At 34.0% G+C, this 24,776-nt stretch overlaps 1 protein-coding gene across 4 annotated transcripts in view; it reads right to left on the reverse strand.

Moving 5' to 3' along the window:
• The window catches only part of LOC128234100 (uncharacterized), a 48,243-nt gene that overhangs the window by 18,560 nt on the left and 4,907 nt on the right, over window positions 1–24,776 (reverse strand). For all 4 annotated transcript variants that reach the window (XM_052948102.1, XM_052948103.1, XM_052948104.1 and 1 more), the window contains exon 2: window positions 24,574–24,627. In XM_052948102.1, the coding sequence (XP_052804062.1) occupies window positions 24,574–24,626 (53 nt within the window). In that variant the 5' untranslated portion in view covers window position 24,627. The remainder of the gene's footprint in view (window positions 1–24,573; window positions 24,628–24,776) is intronic.

A 24,776-nucleotide genomic window follows, 5' to 3' on the forward strand; every position in this document is an offset into this window, starting at 1 on the left:
GAAGACAAACTGGTTTTAAAAGGATTACTATTTGATCTCTATATAATGATCGATACATCAATTATCCTAATTTAATATTAATTTAATCAGATACATATTAGGTCCTGATTAATACTTCTATAATAAGAGAAAATACAATAACGACAAACTTCAAACATATTACATGTGACATGTTGGTGTTACAAAATAATTATCAGCAGAGCTGGTGGAAATAACCGAAGATCGCGGTTAATCTCCGATCGGAGTTTCGGCGGAATTTTCCGATATTTGCCTAGCCCGCGCTAAGGATTGTGGGTAAATTATTATTTCTTATTGTTTCACCGATATCGGGCAATTGCCAATCCATGGTTTATAGGTCTGTGACAACACAAGTTTTCTCAAAATGTCTAGTCTTTAAAACTAACAGAAATTCACAATAATTTCTGTCTTAACGATAACAGTATGTGTGTCCTCAGTACCTTAGTAGGTGCCGAATCATCAGATGTAGATGCAAATGTATCCATAAATCAGAAGTTTGCACACATAAAATATATACTCAAAGTTTAGCAGGTTAAAGTTTCTAATATATTAAACTCTGGATTAGCAGCCTACTGTGAACCCATCCTATTGCTTTTTTGTTATTTCCTGAATAACCCATTTAAATCATCTACATGTATCTAAAGGCTTCCAAATCTAATGTTCTGGTATCAAATTACTCTGCTTATGCAAAATTTATAGGTTGGAGGGACACTCAGGTCAACATATTTCAAGTCAAATATCTGTAGAAATAAATGAAACTTGTACATAATAATTATGTTTCTTAAGTGTAGCAAAAAAAAAAACAGCTGTTCAAGTATCTATGAAGTAACTGAATATAATGAAAACATGAAACACACTTTATTAAACAATATTCTCAGCTAAAATAAAAATAAATAAAAATTAATGCCCTTTGGGTACTTTTATTTTATTTTTCTGGTCGAGTTATGGTTTCAGTGCACTGCACTTCTCCTCAATGAGATATCGGAATATATTGTTTGAAGTCAATATCTCAAAAATTCTTTAAGTCATACTCCAAACAAAAACAAGTATAAAAATTAACAAAGGGCAATAACTCAAAAAAGTAATTCACCTAGTGTTGTGGTTCTAAATGTGTACTGCACTTCTCCTAAATAAGATATTTCTGTATATGAAGTTTGAAGTCAATGCCTCAAAGACTTGTGCTCCAAACAAACAATAAATGAAAATTAATAAAGGGCAATAACTTAAACAATACTGCACCAATAGTTCCTGTGCCTCAATGAACTTCTCCTCAATGAGATATGTCTGTATATGAAGTTAGAAGTCAATACATTACAGAAGTTATGCTCTGGACAAAAAATAAGTATGAAAATAAACAAAGGGCAATAACTCAGCAAGAGGGCCAAGATGGCCCTATATCACTCACCTGAGTAAAACTTTGTGCTATAGACTAGTTGATAAATTAAAGGGCAATAACAGGGATTTTGCTTCACTGATATATAATGCCCATTCACAGTCTCACCAAATTCTGTGATGATTGGACAAATGGTTAAATTGTTATTGATAGGACAAGAGCAATTTTAGGTAATTTCTATAATTAAAGCACAAAAACTTTTGGGTTAAACTACAGCAAATTTGCTATATTTGAACTTGAGCTAGAAATCACTGAAACAACCTTTCCGCCAAATTTCCAGGATATTTGGGCTGAAAATGTTACCTCTAGAGTATTAACAAGGTTTTTCCATGTTTGGGCTCTGTGACCTAGTTTTTGACCCCAGATGACCCATATTCTAACTTGAGCTAGAAATCATCGAATTAATCTTTCCGACATATTTCCAGGATATTTGGACTGAAAAAGTTGCCTCCAGAGTGTTATCAAGATTTTTCTTTTTTTGGGTCAGTTTTCCACCCCAAATGACACATATTCAAACTCGTCCGAATAACTACTGGGACAAACATCCTGACCAAGTTTCGTGACAATTGAGGCATAAATGTGACCACTAGAGTGTGGACAGACGACAGACAACAGACAACAGACATTCCTCAATCCTAATAGATCACCCACAGCCTACGGCTAAGGTAAGCTAAAAAATACTGCACTCAAGGTCATGGTTTCAGTGCACAGCACTTTTTCTCAATGAGATATATCTGTATATTAAGATTAAAGTCAATTCCTCAAAGACTTTACAAGTTATACTCCGGAAAAGATCCAACACCACCCCCCTACCCTAGTCCAATTAATTTTTTACGGATTTTGACAGATTTTTTACGGTTTGTGATATGGCAAACCCTTCACGTACAAATTGTTTGTACCAAAAGTGGGTGGTTATTCCAATCGGGGATTTGGGGTTAAAGCATATTGCGTCTATAAAATATCATAAAAACAAGAAATATTACCGATAATTTTTTTTTAATCTACTGTTAAGAAGCAGTTTCTGACGGAAAGTAGTTTCTGACAAATCGCCTTTTTGCATACTTTCTTTAGATCTTCATAAAGAAGGTACTGCAGTTCAACTTTATGGTAACTAGGCAATCAAAAGTTCTTACGGAGACACGTAAATAACGTAATTATTATTATTTAATGTTTATTTTTCATTTTGTACAAAAACTTGCACATGGGGGATCAGCACGTGCAGCGTATTACGCATGCGTGTGAACCTTATTTCCATATCTATGAATAGCTACAAGGTTTTCCTAAATTGACTTATAAAACCACTGATCATTGTGTACATATTTGTGAACACTGGTGTCATGCTTGTTTCGCAACCACATTCACATGTATACAAACACAAGTTTCTATCAAAAATGAATCAAAATATCATTGGTATTCAGTGTCTGCCTGATTTCGAGTATGAATTGACTGTCGTAAATTTTAAGATTTAAATTTTTCGTAAATGCTCAAAAATTAAATAAAATTTCTCTTATTAAAGGGGCTGTCTCACTTATGATAAAATAGCGAAAAAAAAAGAAAATTGGAAAACTGACAAACTTGGCATCAATGTGTACAATGCATTGAAACTTACTGTTTACAATTTATTAAAGTTTAGCAGTTATTTCCTATTTTTCCATTAAACAAGAGGGCCATGATGGCCCTAAATCGCTCACCTGACTAAAAGAGTTTAACCTTTGTTATTAATATAGCTTGTTTCTCAAAGAATATTGAACAAGAGCTGTCAAAGTATGTGACAAATGCCCCCCAATGTGACATTGATCTATGAACAAGTACATAAAAAGTTGATCTTGCCTTTATGTGTCAAATACATACTGCAAGTTATATCAAATTGCCTCTGAGCATAGAAAAAACCCCAATCATACTAAATGAGAGCCAACACTCTTTATGTCCTCATATTCAGCATTCCATTGTGAATAAACACTTAGTGTATCTTTCACCTTAGAGGTAGGGACATGGGTCTTGCACACGACACGTTGTCTTGGTATGTCGAAAACATATGGCAAGTCATTTTAAAATCTGTCCATATAAGAGTAAGTCACAGCGCGGACACGACAGCCTATATTTTCCTTCAGGTTGCCATGGCAACCAGAGTTCTGCATGGAATTATTTTTTTTGAACAATTTTGAAAAAGCACCAACCAATGATCATTCCTATGAAGTTTCATCAAAATTGTCCAAGCGGTTTAGGAGAAGAAGATGATTGTAACCAATTGTTGACACTTTTCCTTTAGGTTGCCATGTCAACCAGAGTTCTACATGGAATTAATTTCTTTGAACAATTTTGAAAAAGCACCAACCAAGGATCATTCCTATGAAGTTTCATCAAAATTGTCAAAGCGGTTTAGGAGAAGAAGATGATTATAACCAATTGTTGACATTTTCCTTTAGGTTGCCATGGCAACTGGGCCAAACAAAATTATGTGAACAAATTTAAGAGAGGTCCATGCAAGGACACTTCAAACCAAATTTGCTGAAGATCTATCAAGGGGTTCATGCGAAGAAAATGTTAAGTTTTTTTTTACTAATTTTAGCTCTGGTGGCCCTTAAAAGGGGCCAAACAAAATTATTTGAAAAGACCTGACAGAGGCCCATGCTAGGATGCTTCAGACTTGAAGATCCATCAAGCAGTTAATAAGATCAAGTTGTTCAAAGGTTTTCTATTTTTTGCTCTGGTGACCCCTAAAAGGGGCCAAACAAAACCATTTGAACAAAGTTGAGAGAGGACCATGTAAGGATGCTACATATCAAGTATGGAGTCATTCTGACCTTTACTTTCAGAGGATAAGATGTTTAAGTGACAAGACAATGTAAAAACAAATGACCCCTGAGCAAGGCCAATTTGACCCCGGGACAATAATTTGAATACCTTTGGTGTCGGTCCTCTAGGTAACACTATATACCAAATATGAAAGCTCTAGGTCTTATATTTTGGAGAAGAGGATTTTTAAAGTTTTATTATATAAGACTATATAAAAATATTGAAAACCTAAGCCTATGAACACGGGCCGTGGCCAATTTTGACCCTAGGGCTAAAGTTTGAACAATCTTAATAGTGGTCCGATAAACAATGCTTCATACCAAATATCTAAGGCCTTCGCCTTTTGGTTTCGGAGAAGAAGATTTTATAAGTTTTCATCATATACATATATAAGGAAACCCATGACCGCCCGGGTGGGGTCATTTTTTGACCCCAGGGCCAAAGATTGAACAATATTGGTACAAGTCAACTAGATGATATATCATGCCAAATATCTAAGCTCTTGTCACTACTTGATTTTACGTTTGTATCTATATATGTATATTTGTTATTAATTGTTGTATGTGGCCCATATTGAAAATTGGTATGTGTACTAAATATGTTATCCAGTTTAAATTAAGACGTTACTTGTCTTTTTGAGTTCGGAGAAGATTTTTTAAGTTTTCACTATAACGCATATAGAGAAAACCCATCAGCCCCGGGGTGTGGCCAATTTTGACCCCAGGGCCATAATTTGAACAAACTTTGTAGAGGTCCACTAGACGATGAATCATGCCAAATATCTAAGCTCTAGTCCAGGTAAGTTCAGAGGAGAAGATTTTTGAAGTTTTAACTATAAACATATAGAGAATACCCTAACCCCCCTGGGCGAGGCCAATTTTGACCCCAAGGCCATAATTTGAACAATCTTTGTAGAGGTCCACTAGACGATGAATCAAGCCAAATATCTAAGCTCTAAGCAACGTAAGTTCAGAGGAGATTTTTTTAATATAAACATATAGAGAAAACCCATGACCACCCAGGGGCGGGGCCAATTTTGACCCCAAGGCCATAATTTGAACAATCTTTGTAGAGGTCCACTAGACGATGAATCATGCCAAATATCTAAGCTCTAGTCCAAGTAAGTTAAGAGGAGAAGATTTTTGAAGTTTTAACTATAAACATATCAAGTATACCCATGACCCCCCGGGGCGGGGCCAATTTTGACCCCAAGGCCATAATTTGAACAATCTTTATAGAGGTCCACTAGACGATGAATCATGCCAAATATCTAAGCTCTAGTCCAAGTAAGTTCAAAGGAGAAGATTTTTGAAGTTTTCACTACAAACATATAGAGAAAACCCATGACCCCCCGGGGCGGAGCCAATTTTGACCCCAAGGCCATAATTTGAACAATCTTTGTAAAGGTCCACTAGACGATGAATCATGCCAAATATCTAAGCTCTAGTCCAAGTAAGTTCAGAGAAGAAGATTTTTGAAGTTTTAACTACAAACATATAGAGCATACCCATGACCCCCCGGGGCGGGGCCAATTTTGACCCCAGGGCCATAATTTGAACAAACTTTGTAGGGGTCCACTAGACGATGAATCATGACAAATATCTAAGCTCTAGGCCAAGTAGGTTCAGAGGAGAAGATTTTTTAAGTTTTCACTATAAACATATAGAGAAAACCCATGACCCCCAGGGGCGGGGCCAATTTTGACCCAAGGGCCATAATTTGAACAATCTTGGTAGAGGACCATTTGGTGATCCTACCTACCATATATCAACAGCCTAAGCCTTGTGGTTTGGGAGAAGAAGATTTTTAAAGTTTTTCCTTTCCATTGCCATGGCAACCAGAGTTCTGCATGGAATTCAATTCTTTGAACAATTTTCAAAGGGGACCACCCAAGGAACATTCCTGTGAAGTTTGGATGAAATTGGCTAAGCGGTTTATGAGGAGATGTCGTTTAAAGTAAAAGTTTACGGACGGACGACGGACGCCAGACAAATTGTGATCACAAAAGCTCACCTTGTCACTATGTGACAGGTGAGCTAAAAAGATTACTGGATATGTCTACCAGGTAGAATTCAGTCTTTATGCATGATTTGCTAGTCGGTGGTATCACGTGATATTACCGAGGTAGGTGTATAGCTTAATTATGTCACCCGATTTGTGTTAGCCTTTGTAGCTCAGTTAGTAAGACGCTGGTCTTCAATTTTGGCGATGCGGGTTCGAACCCGGTCTCCGACACAATTTTATTTTTTAGATAATTGTCCTGAGATTCGTTACAGAAAAAAACTTTTTTGGTGCCAATCTGTGACACAGTCCCTTTAAAGTCTTATATTTAGTATATTAAATAAACAGATACCGTAAATGACTGGGTATCAGACCAGGGCTTTTTCACTAAAAATTGTGAAGAGGCCTAGCCTTTTCATTTTGTGAAATTTAAACGCATGAAATTCTGCAAATTAGGAAAATGAAATGCGTTAACATCTTAAAATGGGAAATTCTACATACAAGATTGAAGACACCTTTTAAACGCTGGTCAAGGTATCCATATGAAACATGGAACTCATATAACAAAAAACAGGCTCATATCTTACATGTGAGTCTACTTCTAGCTGATTTTTTTTCTCAATTATGACCTTTTTAATATGAAATGTGTACAAACACTCCACAGGGTCAAGCTTGAAAGGTCTAAAATGTATGGACTTCCAATTGATACCATGTAGATCTTATTGGGGGAGAAATCATGTCTTTGACTTCGCTTTTTTATCATGACGCAATGACAAGAGAGGGAGAGAGATCAGTTTTAATCTACATGGAATTGATTCTAAATCGAGGGAAAAAATTGATAACAATATATGGACTAATTTGTGCTCAAATAACATTTAAATTATACAGCATTTTTCTGGTGTTAACTTAAAAGATAAAAAGAATAATTTGCCCAATTAGAATAAATTTTTATTGTAAATTTGAAGTAAGATCTTCCTTTTTGGGAAAAAAATCTGGGAATTGTGAAAAAAATATCTGGAAATTGGGAATATATGCCATTTTTCCCAATTGTGAAGTAGCCTTATTTCGGCCCCTAGCAAAGAAGGTGAAAAAGCCCTGTAGACACATTTTTTTCCCCTCAGATTTCGATGTAAAAAAAATGCCTGCGTATAATACCCAGTAACAAGCTTTTGAACTTTTTTCTGAGGTTGATTTCAGGCTGAGAGTTTGTTTAGATTTATGTAGAAAGGGAAGTTACTCGCATCATATCGATTGAGTATATACGGGTTAAAACGGCAGTTGAAGATCAGGATATGGTATATTCCAAGATGTTTATAATTTAAAAAAAAATATTGTACGATTTAAATTATTAAAATTATTCAATATTAATTTAAATAAAACAATAATTAAACATGCATATAAAAAAGCAAAGTTGGGCACTGTCAAAATATTTTTGTCAGTTGTACAATAAGGTGTGAAAAATTCGCACTGCCTTTAGACCTGTTTAACATACCAATACTACAAACTGATGCAATAATGGTCATGATTTTTTGCACTTTTCCATGTTCTTTATTCTTTTCTGTAGGTGTTGACACTTTGAGAACAAGCCCGTACAATATAAAGTTTTTGCATAGTTACTGTAACTTCCCTATTCATTCTCGACAGGTTATCGTTTACTATATGACTTATTCCATTTAATAACATAAAAGTTCCGTCAAATTTTGAAAAGTGGGACTAGATCTAACTATGACAACAAGTGAATGTAAATGTTATTTATACAATTAAAGAATCATTAATAAAATTTATAGAAATTTAATTTCCATGAGATTATTTTACCTATAATCGAAAAAACGGATGTTTTAAAGAAGGCAAGAAGATATTTTTGACAGACACATGTACCCGTTTTCCCATATAGGTAAGTATAGATAGGCCTGAACCTAACTTACAACTACTTTTTTCCTTGAACATCGAGACTTTTAAAGTCTATGGATATATTGGCAAACTATAAAACATCTTGATTTCATATGTGCCGTCTAAAGGATTAAAAATAAAAGGATTTAAAAAATACTCTACGTGGATTGTGCGTCTGTCAAAAAAAAGACGTTCGCGAAAGTATGGTAAACATTTTAAATGTGTACAGCATAATGCTAAAAAGAGAGTAATTCAGTGGTTAATAACATTATTACCCTGTGAGAATGATCAGTTTTACGCTTAATTGGGTATTTAGTTGTTAAACTGTTTTAACAATGTTGCGAAAGTCTTTTCCGTCAATTTTAGAAATTGACGTTCGCATCCTTTGCTCCTTTTACGCGATTGCTTCCCCTTACACACTCTCTTAAAAGATACAACGGTCTGAACCAATTGTTTCCGAATGACACAATATGGCGGAAGCTGTGGCAGTTGATGTTTAGGTCAGGCTTTTTTTTGCGTTTTTTTCGTGTCTGTCAACAAAATATGATGATTGCAACTATTGGCGTTAGCAACCAAGGGCTAGATTTATAGCGTTTCAAATCGTATACAGGTTAATATCACTTATTAAAGGTCATTTGTCGACATTAAATCGACGACCTTGTTGTCCGCGATGTTGATGGTGGTAACATTTTCGAGTTTCGTTCTCCGGCTGTTTCGTATGTCATATATTGACGGAAAATGTTGTTGCTAACATTCAATATTGACGGATTCAATTGTTGCGAACGTCATTCTTTGACACCGATTATTGTTGCGATCGTCATTATTTGACAACTGCAGTGTTGCTAACGTAATGCATAGACAGAATTTCCTGATGCGTTCGTCATGTTTTGACAACTGTTGTGGTGCTATCGTCATGTATTGACAGAAGTCATGATGTCAACGCCATGCTACTTTAGACTCTCATTTATTGAATAAAGAAACTTGGTTAAAAGAATTTAAAAAATAAACAAAAAATGTATTTATTATTGTGCAGTGAAGAACCTGTTTACACAGCTTATTTAAATGTGCTGTAAGAATTATAATTAAATACTTTTAGCAAAATCGTGTTGACCATGTGTACATTTAATCAGGAGAAGAGTTATAATATATTTTATTATAACAGAACATTAATTAATTTTGTGTAAAGAATTTGAATTAAGATGTTGTTACTTGACTCCTTTGAAAAATGATTAGAGTAAATAGAGAATTCTAACATGACACGCGACTTTGTCACAATAAACAAAGAACAAATCTAGCATTGTTGATTGTGCAGATGAGAAATGTTCAAGTTAGAGAGCGGACAAAGCTAAAATGGACAATTTTGACAAATTCAGGGGGCCATAACTCTGGAGTGCCTAAAGCGATTTGGCTGGTTATTGAACTTGACCGAGATATTTCACCAACAAACACTTTCATGACGTTTGGTGGAAATTGGATGAGAAATGATCAAGTTAGAGAGCGGACAAAGCTAAAATGGCCAATTTTGACAAATTCAGGGGGCCATAACTCTGGAGTGCCTAAAGCGATTTGGCTGGTTATCGAACTTGACCTAGATATTTCACCAACAAACACTTTTATGAAGTTTGGTGGAAATTGGATGAGAAATGTTCAAGTTAGAGAGCGGACAACATTGTGAAGCCGCTCGCCCGCCCGCCCGCCATGGGTGTTCCCATAATACGGCCATTGTAAGATGGGCGTATAAAAACCGTTCAACATTTTCAAATGAAACTTGGTGTACACTATATTCCTAGGAGCAAAACACGTATATCTATACAAAGTCACATAACTCTGGCTTTAATAATTACTAAGTTATTCCCTTGTCGAACTTAAAAAACCCGACGAGCATTGGCACTACCTCTGAAATGCTTTTGTAAAGTTAATTGTGTGATTTCAAAGCTGTGACACCCTGAACTGACAGACAACTGGTGCAACAAGCTGTACGCTCGTGCAGTTTCCAAGCAAATTCACATATAGAGGATATTAAATGAATGTATGTTGAGGATTTAATTTATTGATCGAGTTGGATAAAATATATTTCTATCCATCGAGTCATTGTGATAGCCTTGGCGTTGTCGGCCAAAAAAACTTTAACCTTACCTCATAACTCAAATGGAACTTGATAGATATATTCCTAGGAAATGGAACACATATCTATACAAAGTCACATAACTCTGGCTTTATTATTACGGAGTTAAATGCCCCTTTTAAAAAAAGACGAGCGTTGGCACTCGCTCTGTGTTGCTCTTGTTATCACATAGTATTTGTTGTTTCCGGGTTAATTAAACCTTCAAGAATTTTCTTATCTTACACACATGTTTACAAGACAAGAAATGACGCCAATTAGCTTAATCATGCTATATTGTACCAAATGACGTCACAATACACGACGTTACTTTCAGCTTATTCTGCTAACAGTTAACTAGTTTAAGTATCATTCATACTCTTCAATATGTGATAAAAATAATCTTACACTCGTTGTCTTATAAGATAAGCTGTTCTTAAACGCGTCTAGACTAAAATGTTACTTAGCTCCCAAAGGCTTATCTCAAACGACAACTCGTGTAAGATCCAATTTGTATCACCGCAAGGCATTGTTATGGAAGAAATTTGTATTTCTGCTGTCCTTCTGCCCTATATGTATTTGGCGCTAAAATGTTTACATCATTTATGGTAACGTCATCAGGTTTTCATAAATCTCACAGAAATTATCAGTGCTTGTGTAGTTCAGTGGCTATAGAAACACTATTTTGCCATTGGGAATGGTGCCCTATACCAGGAGTAGATACACATGTATAAGATAAAACAGCCCATGGTTCCCAAGGGTTGACTAAAATTACCCAAGCTTTGTTCTTAATTTCAGATCCACCTGCTAGAAAATGAATAGATCAACGACTTTTCGAAATAAACTTAAGGAAGATGATCCTGACAGATACAAAGCGTATTTGGACAAGCAGAAATTGCGAATGAAGGAGAGGAGAGAAAAACAGAAGAAAGAATTGCAAAAGAAAAATCCATCTGAAGCTGCAAAGCTACAAAAACAGCATGAACTGCTACTTCAGCGTGAAAGACAACAAAAGTGGTTAGATAAAAAGAAAATGGAGGCCAATGGCTCTATCAAAACTCCGCCAAGGTCAGTAAAAAAATCAGTTGTTGCAACAAGACACAGTATTGAGTCAAAAAGGTCTTACAATCGAGAAATGAAAAGGAAAGAAAGACTCATGCAGTCGTACCAAAAGAAAATGTGGATAAGAAAAAGGGACAGAGAGAGGAAAGGTTTGAAGAGAGAGGCTTTGAAGAGAGAGAGAGCTTCTCACATACAGCCTGCAAGTTCAGTCACTAGCCCAGTCAACCCTTTTACTTCAAAGAGAACGGAATGGAATATAACAAGTAAAGTACGAAGAAAGTTGCCAAACTCACCTGGAAAATTTGCAAAAGTCATTTCAAACCTAAAACAAAGAGCAAGTCCAAGGAAAAAGAAGGCGTTAGATGACCTTAAAGAAGCCCTTTCTGTGAAAAAGAGAAAGGTAGATAAGAATCGGCGAAACAATAGCTCATGTAAGGCAGCAACACGGCTTGTTAAGAGAAGTTTGTTTTTGAAACGCAAAAGTAGAGTAGATGTTTTGGGGATCCGGAAGTTTTACATGAGAGAAGATATATCACGCATACTGCCGCATAAACGATATGCAACCAAAGATGGTAATGGGTACACTATGCAAGTGTCGCTAAAGGCAGCTCACTCGAAATACAATTTTGAAAATCCTACCAAAGCAGTGAGTCTGGGAAAGTTTGCTGCCCTGCGAAAAAGAAATGTCCGTCTTTTAAAGATTTCATTCCAGGAGTATTGCTGCTGTGTCTACTGTATTAATGTAAGATACAAGATGCTTTCCCTTACTAAGGCCATGGCAGATCCAGAAAAGATGAAGAGTACCAATGAAATGGATATTCCAAATATTGTCTTGTGTCCAAAACGTGATGGTCAACAATTTCATGATCCTGCATGTATCAATGGTATTTGCAAGGACTGCAATAGTCATATGAGCAAACTGTCTGAGTACTACAAAAGCGTCCCTGAGGAAAAAACATTAACATGGTGCAGATGGGTGTATGAGAAAAATGACATGGGAAAAAGTAAGCGTGTGGTTGTTACAAAAAAAGGAACAAAACAAGAATGTCTGAAGGAGTTTCTGGAACATGACATACTGAAGCCAGCTCAAGGTACAAACATCTTTCAACATCTGCACACAGCAATTTGGCAATCAAATCAATTTAATAAGATTAAACAGGAACTTCCAAACAGGGATATATTGCAAGTGATGGATTTTGCTAAAAACAGGGAGGTGAAGTACCAAGATGAGGTAAAGTCTGCCTTTTATACCGCCAGTCAATTAACATTACATCCCATAGTGACATATTACAAATCAGACATTGGTCTCGTCAGACATTCGAGTATAGTCATATCTGAGGACAACGGGCATGATTATCATGCGGTTAACCATTTCGCACAGGTTGTTGACCATGAACTAGAAAATACTCTAGGCTACAAGCCCAACAGAAAAGTGATATTCAGTGATGGGTGCAGTGCACAATACAAATCCAAAGGACCACTAGCTGACATTGCCCACTCAAATGATACAAAAATCAACAGAAACTTTTTTGGATCAGAACATGGTAAAGGTGATTGTGATGCAGAAATTGGCGTTTTAAATAAAGCTGTAGACAGGGCTATTGTAGAAAGACATGCACAAATAAATAACGCCAATGAACTTTACAAGTACTGTAAACAAAACTTAGAATTAGACGACATTCTTTCGAAAAGAACTTTTCATTTTGTTGGTTTGGGAGAAATCAACAGAGATAGACCAGATGTTACAAATGTTAAAACAGTTCCAAATACAAGAAAGCTACACCAAGTGCTGAATATTAGGTTGTCAAAGACAAACTGAAAGTTAGAAATCTATCATGTTTTTGTAACAATTGTGAGGTGGATGACCGGGGCTGCTTAAATGCTAAGTATGTGAATACTTTTGAAATAAAGACCCTTGTGCCTGAGAGACTGAAATGCCAGGAAAGCCAGCCCACTCCAGATACAGTGTCGTCTCGTCGAAATGGTCCAACAAGAAAAACCAAGCCAAAAACCAGGCAGTGCGATGTCCAGAAAAGACAATCCACTGAATCAGATACAGATTCAGATTCATCTCATCGCAATGGTCAAACAAGAAAAACCAAGCCAAAAACCAAGAAGTGCGATGTCAAGAAAAGACAATCCACTGAATCAGATACAGATTCAGATTCATCTCATCAAAATGGTCCAACAAGAAAAACCAAGCGAAAAACCAAGAAGTGCGTTGTCCAGAAAAGACAATCCACTGATCCAGATACAAAGTCATGTCATCGAAATGGTCCAACAAGAAAAACCAAGCCAAAAACGAGGCAGTGCGATGTCCAGAAAAGACAATCCACTGAATCAGATACAGATTCAGATTCATCTCATCGAAATGGTCCAACAAGAAAAACCAAGCCAAAAACCAAGAAGTGCGTTGTCCAGAAAAGACAATCCACAGATCCAGATACAGAGTCACCTCGAGGAAATGGTCAAACCGGAAAAAGCAGTTCCATCTGTTTCAAAACTGTGCTTGAGACATTGGAACAAGCAACCACATTTCAGGAGTTAAAGCAAATGGTGATGTACTTCAGACAAGAAAATGTTATGAAGGATATAGAATTACAAGGACAATCATACAATGTTGTTCAGCTACCACATGCTTACACAATACACACAACATCCGTCTACCATGCTGATATGTTACAAAGCACCATAGCATACAACAGAGGCTAGTTAATGGGTTAAGGGCACATACATAATGTTGTCAATTTATCCTATTCACAATAAAATATCAACATGATAAGGATTAGATGACTAGCTGATCCTGATCAAAACTGTCCATAAGTAACATTCGCAGAATGGACAACTGTCCATTTGTAACATTAGCAAAAAACATAATGTAGCGATATAGGTACTTTTTTGTTTAATAAAAAAATATCATCTATAGATATAACTAACAAGGAACTGCTATATTATATTTGTTTAATAAATGATCAGTACAAGTTATGTAGTATTGCTTCAAATGAATGTTTTTGATTTTGTGCTAATGTTACTACAAACGGGCAGTGTTTTTTTGCTAATGTTACATCATGCTAATGTTACTATTTTCCGTCCTCTCTTCAATGCAAAAACGAAATTTTCAATAACTTTATTTATTCTAGAACTAATCTTTATAAATCTAAATAGTAACGGTAATATGTTATAACATTTTGACAAATATTTTAATCTTTTTAAAGTTTTATTACATAAAAAAACAAAAATTGAATAATTTTGTATCTGAAATGTTTTCTGCTAATATAGTGTTTGATTTAGCACAAAGTTTTCATGTTTTATCAACCTGATGAAATGTTTATTACAATAATGTAAGAAACTCTTGAATATTTCAACAAATTTGAAGTTGCGAACATAAAAATGTCTGTCAAATATTCCGTCAAAAAATGATGTTAGCAATCTTGAATTTAAATATTTAATTAAAAGCAAACTAAATTAGCTATAACTTTTATTTTTACATGCTTTCTTTTACATTATCATTATCTTGCATAACAAGTTAAAAAATAAACAGGTTTTGAATTCAGATAAAATTTTTTATCTGGGAGCGATTTCCACACTGTTAAATGGAATAATGTCATATACTGTGAGAAAGAAATCTTTACAAATAGACATAAAAGGTACATTTCAGTGCCATCCAGAAACAAATTGTCACACTAAGTAATTTTCAGTACCTATCCTAACATGAAACGAATAAAAATGAAACATATTTTGCATTATCATTGTATGGTTTTAAAGAAAACCATCGCCATTTTCACGAAAAAAAATAATTTCGTCACTGTCAACAAACATGGTGGCCAAGATTTGCAGAAGATTTTGACATATTTTCTATGCGTCCTTTAACCCAAAACTTAGATTAAAAGTTTTTTCTCAGACTTTTCATAGATTTTTTTGCCTGCGTCTAATACCCCCTATCGTCTTATACCCAGTCATTTACGGTAATGAAAACACACAATAGGCAGTAGTGTTTGAAAATCAGACTTCATTTACTATCGATAATCGAATCAAATCCGACCAAGCATTTCGATTTACTATCAGACAATAATCGAAAGTACATCAGTAAGGAATAATACATTCTTTATACATATTATCATCATGATCATTTTAATAGTTAAACCTGGATTCAGTATGTGTGATGCTAAAGTAAATTCCCACAACCTTTAAGTGTTCTTAATAACTTAACGAAAAAACATAACAACACAACACAAACTTAATAATTGCACATTAATTGCAAAATCATGCACACTGCATCAAGTAAGCTATCTTAGCATTTATCCATGTAAAACCATACAAAATATTTATGAACCAACATTACATTCAATTACCTGTATATTGAACATTTCATAAGGATATCTTAATCAGGGCTCGAATTTAGCACTCGCACACTCGCAAAATGCGAGCCAAAATTGGAAAATTTAAAGACACTCGCAAAAATTTGCAGTAACATAATTATGCAATCCTTGAAATAGATATGAACATAATCGGTGATCAATTCCTGCACACTAGATATAAAACTAATTTTAGAAATGCCTACTTTCGTTTTCCAATACACACAGAAATTGATGACGTAGATTAACGTTATGCACACAGGCAGGTACTTGTTACTATGTGGCAGGTACTCGTTACTATGTAGTTTTTTAGACTTGTCTTTCGAATTCGTTTCCATTTTTGGCGGCGGTATTTAGGGATAATCAGGGTTCCCACATTTTTCTTTAAGTAAAATTCCAGACTTTTTCAAGGTTTTTTTTGCAAATTCCAGACTTCCTCTCAACCTTTTTCACAGTTATTACAACGAAACATTTCAGTGAAATAACTTATTTGCCATTTTTGACATTTAGTAAACAACATGTTAAATAACATCAAATGTCATTTTCAAAGGGTTTTATTCTCAAAAACAAAACCTTTCCCTTTCTGAACTTCTTAGACATTTATTGAACAACATGATTAACCTTAGCATGCTGAATACTTTTGGCCTCTGTGAACAGTGTAGACACGGATTAGCTGGCATGATCAGGGTCTAGGCTATTTGTATTTGCTTAGTACTTGGAAACTTAAAGGCTTACCTACTATATGTGCATAGAACAGTGTGGACCCTGATCAGCCAGCACGGTTTGGTGCCGGTTGATCTCCTAACAATACCAATTTTCGTAATTGGTGGATAAATGCATGCTGAAGGTAAATATAATCAAATATCACATTAAAAAAGTTTTACTCTCTGAACAAAAACTTACTTTCTGAACATTTTTTAAAGCTGCACTCTCATAGATACTTTTTTAACAACTTATTTAATTTTTGTTTGAGATAGATCAACTTTTGACGTAAATATCTGCAAACCAACGATAAAAGATTGCCAACAAAAGATCAGATCGCTAATTTTCATATTTATGTTCGAAAATTTATGTTTTATGGTTTATTAATGGTTAAATAAATATGCATAAAACACCAATTTTTGATCTTAAATATAAATATCTGTGATCTATCTTTTTGCCTGCAGTCTTAAATAATTGGTTTTCATGGATTTTTGCCAAAATTGGCTCGTTCCAAGACAAAAGTAAGAAAGTTGTCAAATTGTTCAATCCGTGAGAGGGAAGCTTTAAACATTTATTGAACAACTTGAACTCATTTTAAAAAAAAATCTACTTGCATTGATCAATTCAGCTATATGAGTGATTTCAAAAATAATGAGGCTGCAATGTGTCAGATATGTCAAATTTCAAATGCAGTCAAGCAGCCATCTATTTTTACTGTTATAACATGTTATGACTTCAAAGTTCATGAAAATAAAAGGGGCGAATACACAGGTCATCATAAATATAATGATATCAACATGTTTTATTAATAGTATTCTTCATTTTTTACAATAAAGTCATATTTTTCAGAAACATGAAACAAGTCTAAAACATCAATATCTCACCTATTTTTGATATTGTTAAAAAGTAGCAAGTTTATATGTATCAGTATTTACAGAAAATAGCTAGATATTTCCAACATTTTTCAAATTTTGCCATTTTTCTGAGTAATTAGGAATTATTTTTTCAATAAACACCTTGAAAAGTTTGTTTATTTTTTATTTAAGACTTTAAAGCCTAAAAACAGCTCTTGCAATATAATATTGAGACCTTAATGGTAAAGACAAACTTTGGTTTTAACATCACAATGACATTATAAATTAAAAAATTTCTATCCAAAAAATGAAGTATTTTTTTGTAAATATGTTACACTTGCTACACAATGGGCAAGGTGTAGGTTTTCTTTCCTTAATGGAAGCTTATACTTTATTTAATGGTGATAGCTTATTTTAACAAGGAATTCTCTTGAGACTCAAGATTTAAACATTCTACAAAGAATATAAAGTTAAAAAACAACAAATTTCAATTTTCAGCAATAATTTTCCTAGATGCATATATGTATATCAATTTGAAAGGACTTAGCTTGAACATGGTATTGTTTTAAGTTTAAACCACTTTCTGGTGATACAACTTTGCTTTTAATCCATTATTATTAATGTTTATATACATTATGTATGATAATTCCATGATAACATTTTAATTATGCGAAATGTTACACTTGCAACAATTTAGCACATCTTGATTAACTTTATTACAAATCTGTTGTTGTTTAGATGATCAATTCATTTGCTTCAACTATTTGATATTATACCACAACAAGTGATAGATAAACAGTAAATTAACTTTTAAACTGTACCTCAGTTAACAATTAACAAATAGACTAAAGTACTGATTCAAACACAAAACAGTCTCTTAGTTTATGTTTCACTGACAACTTTTTCAATGTTAAAGTCATAACAGACATGTGTACAATTCATGTTAACATATTTTTTACCCATTATTTAACAAGGAAACAGTTCTTTGACAGTTTGTTAATCAATTTTTAATTCATATTAAATCTCATTTTGAGGCCCCTGCCAGGCAACAGCTCTGGATGACTAAGTTTCTGGACTGAACATCTCCTTCTGATTGCAAAGCGATGTCATCTCGGTCTGGCCACTTGTACACTCCCAGTTTGACTAAACCTAAGAACTTCATGTATAATTTTCTCTTGATCTATGCTGTGTGTTTTCTGGACCTCCAAACTTCCCCTACCCCTACCATCTTTCCAACTGTACTTTTATGAGTTTCAATTGACTACATTGACTTTCTCATTGGTGTTACCTTTTTAAAGATTTTAGTTACAGCCTGAGTCCATTTTTCTGATTCCCGTGGTTATCATGTTGATGCTCGAGTAACTCGTTTACGAGTCCTATCCAATTTATGTGCCCTTTAACATGATAAAAATTTAAATAATTCTTTGATGTTTTGGTCTGTTCAATCTTCGATGAATTTTGTCTCCTTTTTTTGGTCAGCTTTCCTTTTTCTCAGTTTTTTCATTCTTAATCTGTTTTTCTTTTTTATTGAAATGCAACATTAATGGATTCATTCTGTCTCTCATAACAATTTCAGCTTTGTTTTCTCTTGTTTTATTTTTTTGATTTGTTCAAGCTTTTCCATCTTACTTGGACCATTTTTAAGCTTTTCCCTATATTTCCTTACTCTGTCCTTTGATGAAGTAACTTTGCTTTGTGTTTTCAGTTTGTTCATCAGCTTTCTTTGTGAGTGATCTTAATGATTTTCCGTTCAAAGGGAGTTTTACAATCAGTTTTGCCATTATTTTATGCGTGTTATATCATAATCTGTGGGTAGAAATGAAAATGCATTTTAATTGTTCACAATTCTTAAAGTTGTTGCAAGTGTAACACTTTACCTTGTACTTAAAATTATCTCTATAACTGAACTATTTGATGTTAATATGTTTACATGTGTTACTGTTATTCACAATTGCTCATTATTGTTGATGGCTATAAATTTACTAGGTAGACCTATAAAGATTTAAATGTAAAAAATGCATTTATTTGCCTTATTCTTTTCACATTTAAAAAAAATGCTCAAAATTTGCATATATTAAGAAAGAACCACTTTCCTTTGACAGAAATGTAGCACATATTCAAACCAGTTTAGGCAATGGATTACCAAAAACAACTCATTACCGTTGTATTTTCATTTTTCCACTTCTATACGTTGCTGAAAACATTGAAATTCATGCCTTAACTTATTTTTTCTATAGTGTGTATGTTTGGGAATTAAAATAAGTAGCCAAAATACAGGATGGATTATGTTGTTTTAGCCAGACATAAAGAGGCCTATTAGAAATTTATTTATGGTTAAAAAAATGAAGTACAGTAAAGCTGGTAAATGTCTACGGATGGGACATTTAAATCACGCTATGTACGAAATGTCCATTTATCAATTCAGGTGTGACTAGAATTAACATTAATACAAAAATGGACAAGCAGAGAAATAAAAACCATTCAAATATACCTGAAATTGACATTAATGTAAGTGCAAAAGCCTTTAGAATGAAAATATACAGAGGAAAACTGAAAAATGAAAGAAATGAAAAATATGATGAAATGAAGAGGAAAGATGCTGAAAGGAAAAACACATGATAGGCAAATTGACAAAGGGAGAAAAAGAAAGTGATCCAAGAGAAACCAAAAAACAATAATAAATATGGAGAGAAAAGAAAATGAAATTAAGCTTGCCAAAAAGAAAGAAGGTGCAGACAATATCACAAACAAAACTAATGGAGAAAACCGGACTCCTAGACAGACACCGTGTAACAATAAGAATAGAGAAATGAAAGAAAATGAAAGCCTGAAAAAGAAGAAGAATGTGCTTAAAGATGCTTAAAGTACAGAATTGGACGATGGGGATAAAACTTAAATAAATACAGTGAACATAGTCTTTCAACAGACCAAGATACTACAAACATTGATCAAACAAAAACAGATGGTACAATAGACAACGATGATATTAACAGATCCAGAACAGCCACAAATTCAGCTGAAATATAAGTAATGAGATGTGTGAGCCTCCATTTAATTCAAGAAGCAAGAAGAACAAAATATAGAGCAATATCAAAAGTAAAAGAAAGTATGCCTACAACACCAAAGCGTAAAACAAGAGTGTAAGAAAAACTGATAGAGTATGTCACCAACGATAAGAAGAAATTTGGAAGAAAAGGGTGTTATTTTACCAAAGAGTGCTAGAAGAAATTTAAAGCTGAGCGAAACAGTCAATATGAACAACATTTAAGAAGAATACAGGATGTGAAATTGAGTCATGGAGGGACTTCACAAGAAAAGAAGACAGAATACAACAATGTGTTGCAATGTGTGCTTGATAGGAATATAACCAAATACCATACTAGCTTTGGTAGTGGGATTGCTTCCTTCCTACAAGGCGACCAACAGGGAAAATAGACAACACCAATGAAAAGAAGTGGAAACTAAAACCAAGAAAGACAAGGAAAGATAGGCTGACTGCAGGAACTGTTATTTGTCAGTAGATGTGTCCGGAAAAGTACTGAATAAAAAAGATGTAAAGTTACTCGATGGAGAGAACATCCAATCTCAAGTAATGACAATGACCTTGGCCGAGGCATATGAATTATTTATTTTCTGGAGTTCTTAAGTAGTTAAGAAAAGGTCATTGACAAAATGTCATTTTTACATATGATTCAGAACAGTTTCTCAGTTTTGGAGTATATATATCAGTCATCAGGGCTTTTTCTGCCCATTTTTGGAAAAAGGTTCCTAGACATTTTGGGAAAATTTGCGTCACAATTATGCCTAAATTGGGAAAATTTACAGTTAAAATAACAAGCTTTTCAGTCTCCTGCAAATGAGGAAATTATTAAATATAAGTTTATTTTCCCTTTCAAAAGCCCTAAAACAGCTGAAATCTTAATGCTTGGGTGTAAATATTTATTGCAATGAATCATGACAGATACTAATTTTTCATTTCAAATGATCTCTGAATGTGATGCAAATCAATGATTTCTGAATTCAGTTATCCCCAAAACATCACCTAATTCTAGGATGTTGAATGAACCGGTACAGGTAAAAACACTGTTTTACTTTTGATTGGGATTTTTTTCTGAAGATTGGAAAAATATATCAATATTTTGCTTTAGGAATGGGTCTGATAGTCGGACCTGTGGGTACAATATAAAATGCCCTGGTTATTGTTAATTAAACATGTTTCTAAGTTAAAATTTCCTTGAAACATTGAAGTAGTTAGTAACTGGATACAGTATAAGTATTGTGGATACCATCAGGGAATACCTTATGCCTGCAGCTTGGTATTACATTAAATAGTTTTATGTCCCATCCGTAGACACTTACAACACATGGTACATTTACATCGTGTCTATTTCTAACAACTGAACTAGTGAAAAATCTTACATTTGGTGTTCAATGAGGAATTTAAAACATATACTGATTGACACCATTATAATTCAATGAATTTTCACCTTTGAAAGTTGCAACTTAAAACTGAACTTAAAAGGTCCGATTATCAAATTACAATTACATTGTAAAAGGTTGTCTTACTGAATTTTAGAAATATTAAATATCTTGTACTTCATTTTTGTGTTCTGTTAGCATTTTTGCAACAAGAGATGTTTATACTAGGTTTGTAATTGAACTTAAAGTTCATATGTAAATATATAGTGTGCCTTTTGTCCCATCTGTAGACACTTCAGACCGGATACAGAAAGTGATCTAAAAAAATTATGCATCAAGATAATGCTGAAAAATTGGTATGGCCTTGTTTGTTTTTGATTCTGGTGTTAGAAAAAATCACTTTTATTTGCTTCCTTGGGCTTCTAAAAATGGTAGATCATTTACAAGCAGTCAAATTCAAAATAATATCATGACATTTATGGTTAAATCTCATTTATTTCTACTAAGAAGGAATAAAGTCAATTATTTTGCCCATAACTGTTTATTTGGCACCTATGCAACAAGTCTGGCTAAAAAAAGCATTATAAAAGAGTTCTGTCACATTATCAAAAGCATTTAAATATACATCACAAAATTATTTTTTTTCCAGTATTCCTTGATACATAAACCTCCCTGAAAAAAAAAACTGGAGCTCGAACCTAATGATTTTATTCCAATTATTATAACACCATGACCCTACTGTTATGGAACATATGTAATATGGCTATTTGAATACTTTGATTTTTTACCCTTTGTGAAACACTTTTTGTCATTATATCGTGACCAAGGCGGGCAGTGACAAATAAACGCTTGCATGTGGTACCGGAAACCTTCTTAGTCTCGATCATTCAGCCGCTCTAATCAGAGTCAATTCAACAGAACAGTGGCAGATGCAAGCGTCTAGATGATCGAGAGTACTTACTTTTACTAGTTTCGTACCCAAAACAGTTCGAACTTTAAATATTACTTTTCCCGGCTTTTTCCCGATTTTAACATATAATCTCAAAATTCAAGGCATTTTCACGACCGGGAACCGACTTTTCGATATTCCCGACTTTTTCCCGTTTTCCCGGTAGCGTGGGAACCCTGGATAATGGTCTGTATAATGATGACAAGCAAAAATATTTTTTATGCTTATTGATTTAATATCGCTGATGGCTGATGACGATGATCAATCAGTTCCCAAAAAGAAGCCAAAATGAGACAATCCGGTCGTTAAAACTGTTTCGAGTGGTTGAGGGAGTTGAACATTAAATTGACCATCAACACAAATGACAAATTAGGAACATTTTCAAAATATTTTGCACAGATCAATATTGGCCTGATCGGACCTACTCAGTACGTAGTGTCAGTGTTACATATATGATTATATCGTTTAATGTACAATTACATGATAATTGAAATTCATTAAAACAATTAAACTATACCTTAAATCATTGTTTTTCATACAAAATTTATTTTTCCTAGCAAAAACAAAGATTTGCCTTAAAAAATGCCAGTGAGTGTCTGGTTTTGCGAGTTGAAAATTTAAGCACTCGCAAAAATTTGCGAGTATCAAAATAAGCTAAATTCAAGCCCTGATCTTAATTTCATAAAACGTTCAACAAAAAAGTAAATTAGTTAATTACAAACCATACCAAAAAAGGTTTCAAAAACAGAATGCATCGAGCCGAGATCCCCAGTTATTAAAGGTAAGACCAGACCAACTACACAATAGAGACACTGGTTATTGAAGAAGGTTTTATGAAATATATTCACAATTAAAAACAATTTGTAATTTTAGGAGAATTTGTAAGCTTTTAAGCAAACTTGTTTACATTTACCAAAATTGTGTAAGAGAGTGACCTCCCTTGATAAAAAGGAGTTCAAAGAGAATATACCGGAAAAAAATATTGACATTTACTCGACTTTTACAGCAAAACAAAACAAACACCTAGTTACCGGAAGTAACATTAGCGACATCAATTTTGGACAACCACTATCGATTGTTGTAGACATAGCACTGTCAGCGATGATTTATCGATTATACTCGATAATTGTTTCATCAATAATAGGCAGTGACCTTTATTCTGCCCTGCCACTGCTTCCCGTCACAAGCTAATCAGAACAGTGTAAGTACCCTCATTGCACCCCTATTAGATACACTATATGTGATGTCACACATGTGAAAAATATATTGACAATAGCTGCTTGAGCTGTAGTTATCAAAAATGTGAACAATTTTAGTAGGTATTTAAACACATATATATATTATTATTTTTAAAACGTTTAAAAACTGTCAGAAACTGCTTCCTAACCAGTTTATATAAGTTCCATTCACAAAAAATAAATATCCAATGTTTAATTATGAGTTTGATGTGTTTTTCTTCATTTCATAATGTCAAAACAAAACGATATATATATATGAAGGGCACCTGCAAGGCTGTGGCTCACAGTTTTAAAACAATCGGAACACTTCGGCCATGGCCGAGTTGTTACGATTGTATTTACGAGGACTATCTCGAAGCTTGTCGAAGATTGCTGAGTTATTACGATAGGGTCGAGTTGTTTCGCTTGACATAATTGTTGTCTGTGTCAGTCAAGTTTCCTTTTATTGGAAAGGTAAATCCTGTGTTTAAAAACATTTAATTCTTGTTTTGAGCAAAATATCTTTGCACTTACACATAAAATATGAATATATAAACCTTTATTATCTATTTCAAACATAAAATATTTCTCTAAATACAATTTCAATATTTTCAAAACCCCCGTTTTTGCACAAACCCATTAAGACTTTCGGGATTGGAAGAATCCCATATAACATGTCTCTTATTTTAGACTACCCTCTACCCCTACACACACACGCACACACAAAAATCCCTACAATTACTAATTCCCCATTGACTTTCGGCAGGGGATTTTGAGCGGAGGATAATAAATGTATCATTTAATTAAAGTTTTTACCTGAGAGATGATATCTCTGATGTCCCTTGGGTCATCTTCTTGTTGCGACCCATGCTGAAAAAATATCACCATAAAAAGTTTAAGAAAGTAAAAGATGTTGATACAAATTATAAATATGTGTTATCTATTTTATGATTTTGTTAAGTCGGGCCTGTAGCTGACTGTACCCAAATACGCAGTTGGCTAATGAAATTTTAATAGGT

This window comes from Mya arenaria, chromosome 5, assembly GCF_026914265.1.
Source record: "Mya arenaria isolate MELC-2E11 chromosome 5, ASM2691426v1".
NCBI lineage: Eukaryota > Metazoa > Mollusca > Bivalvia > Myida > Myidae > Mya > Mya arenaria.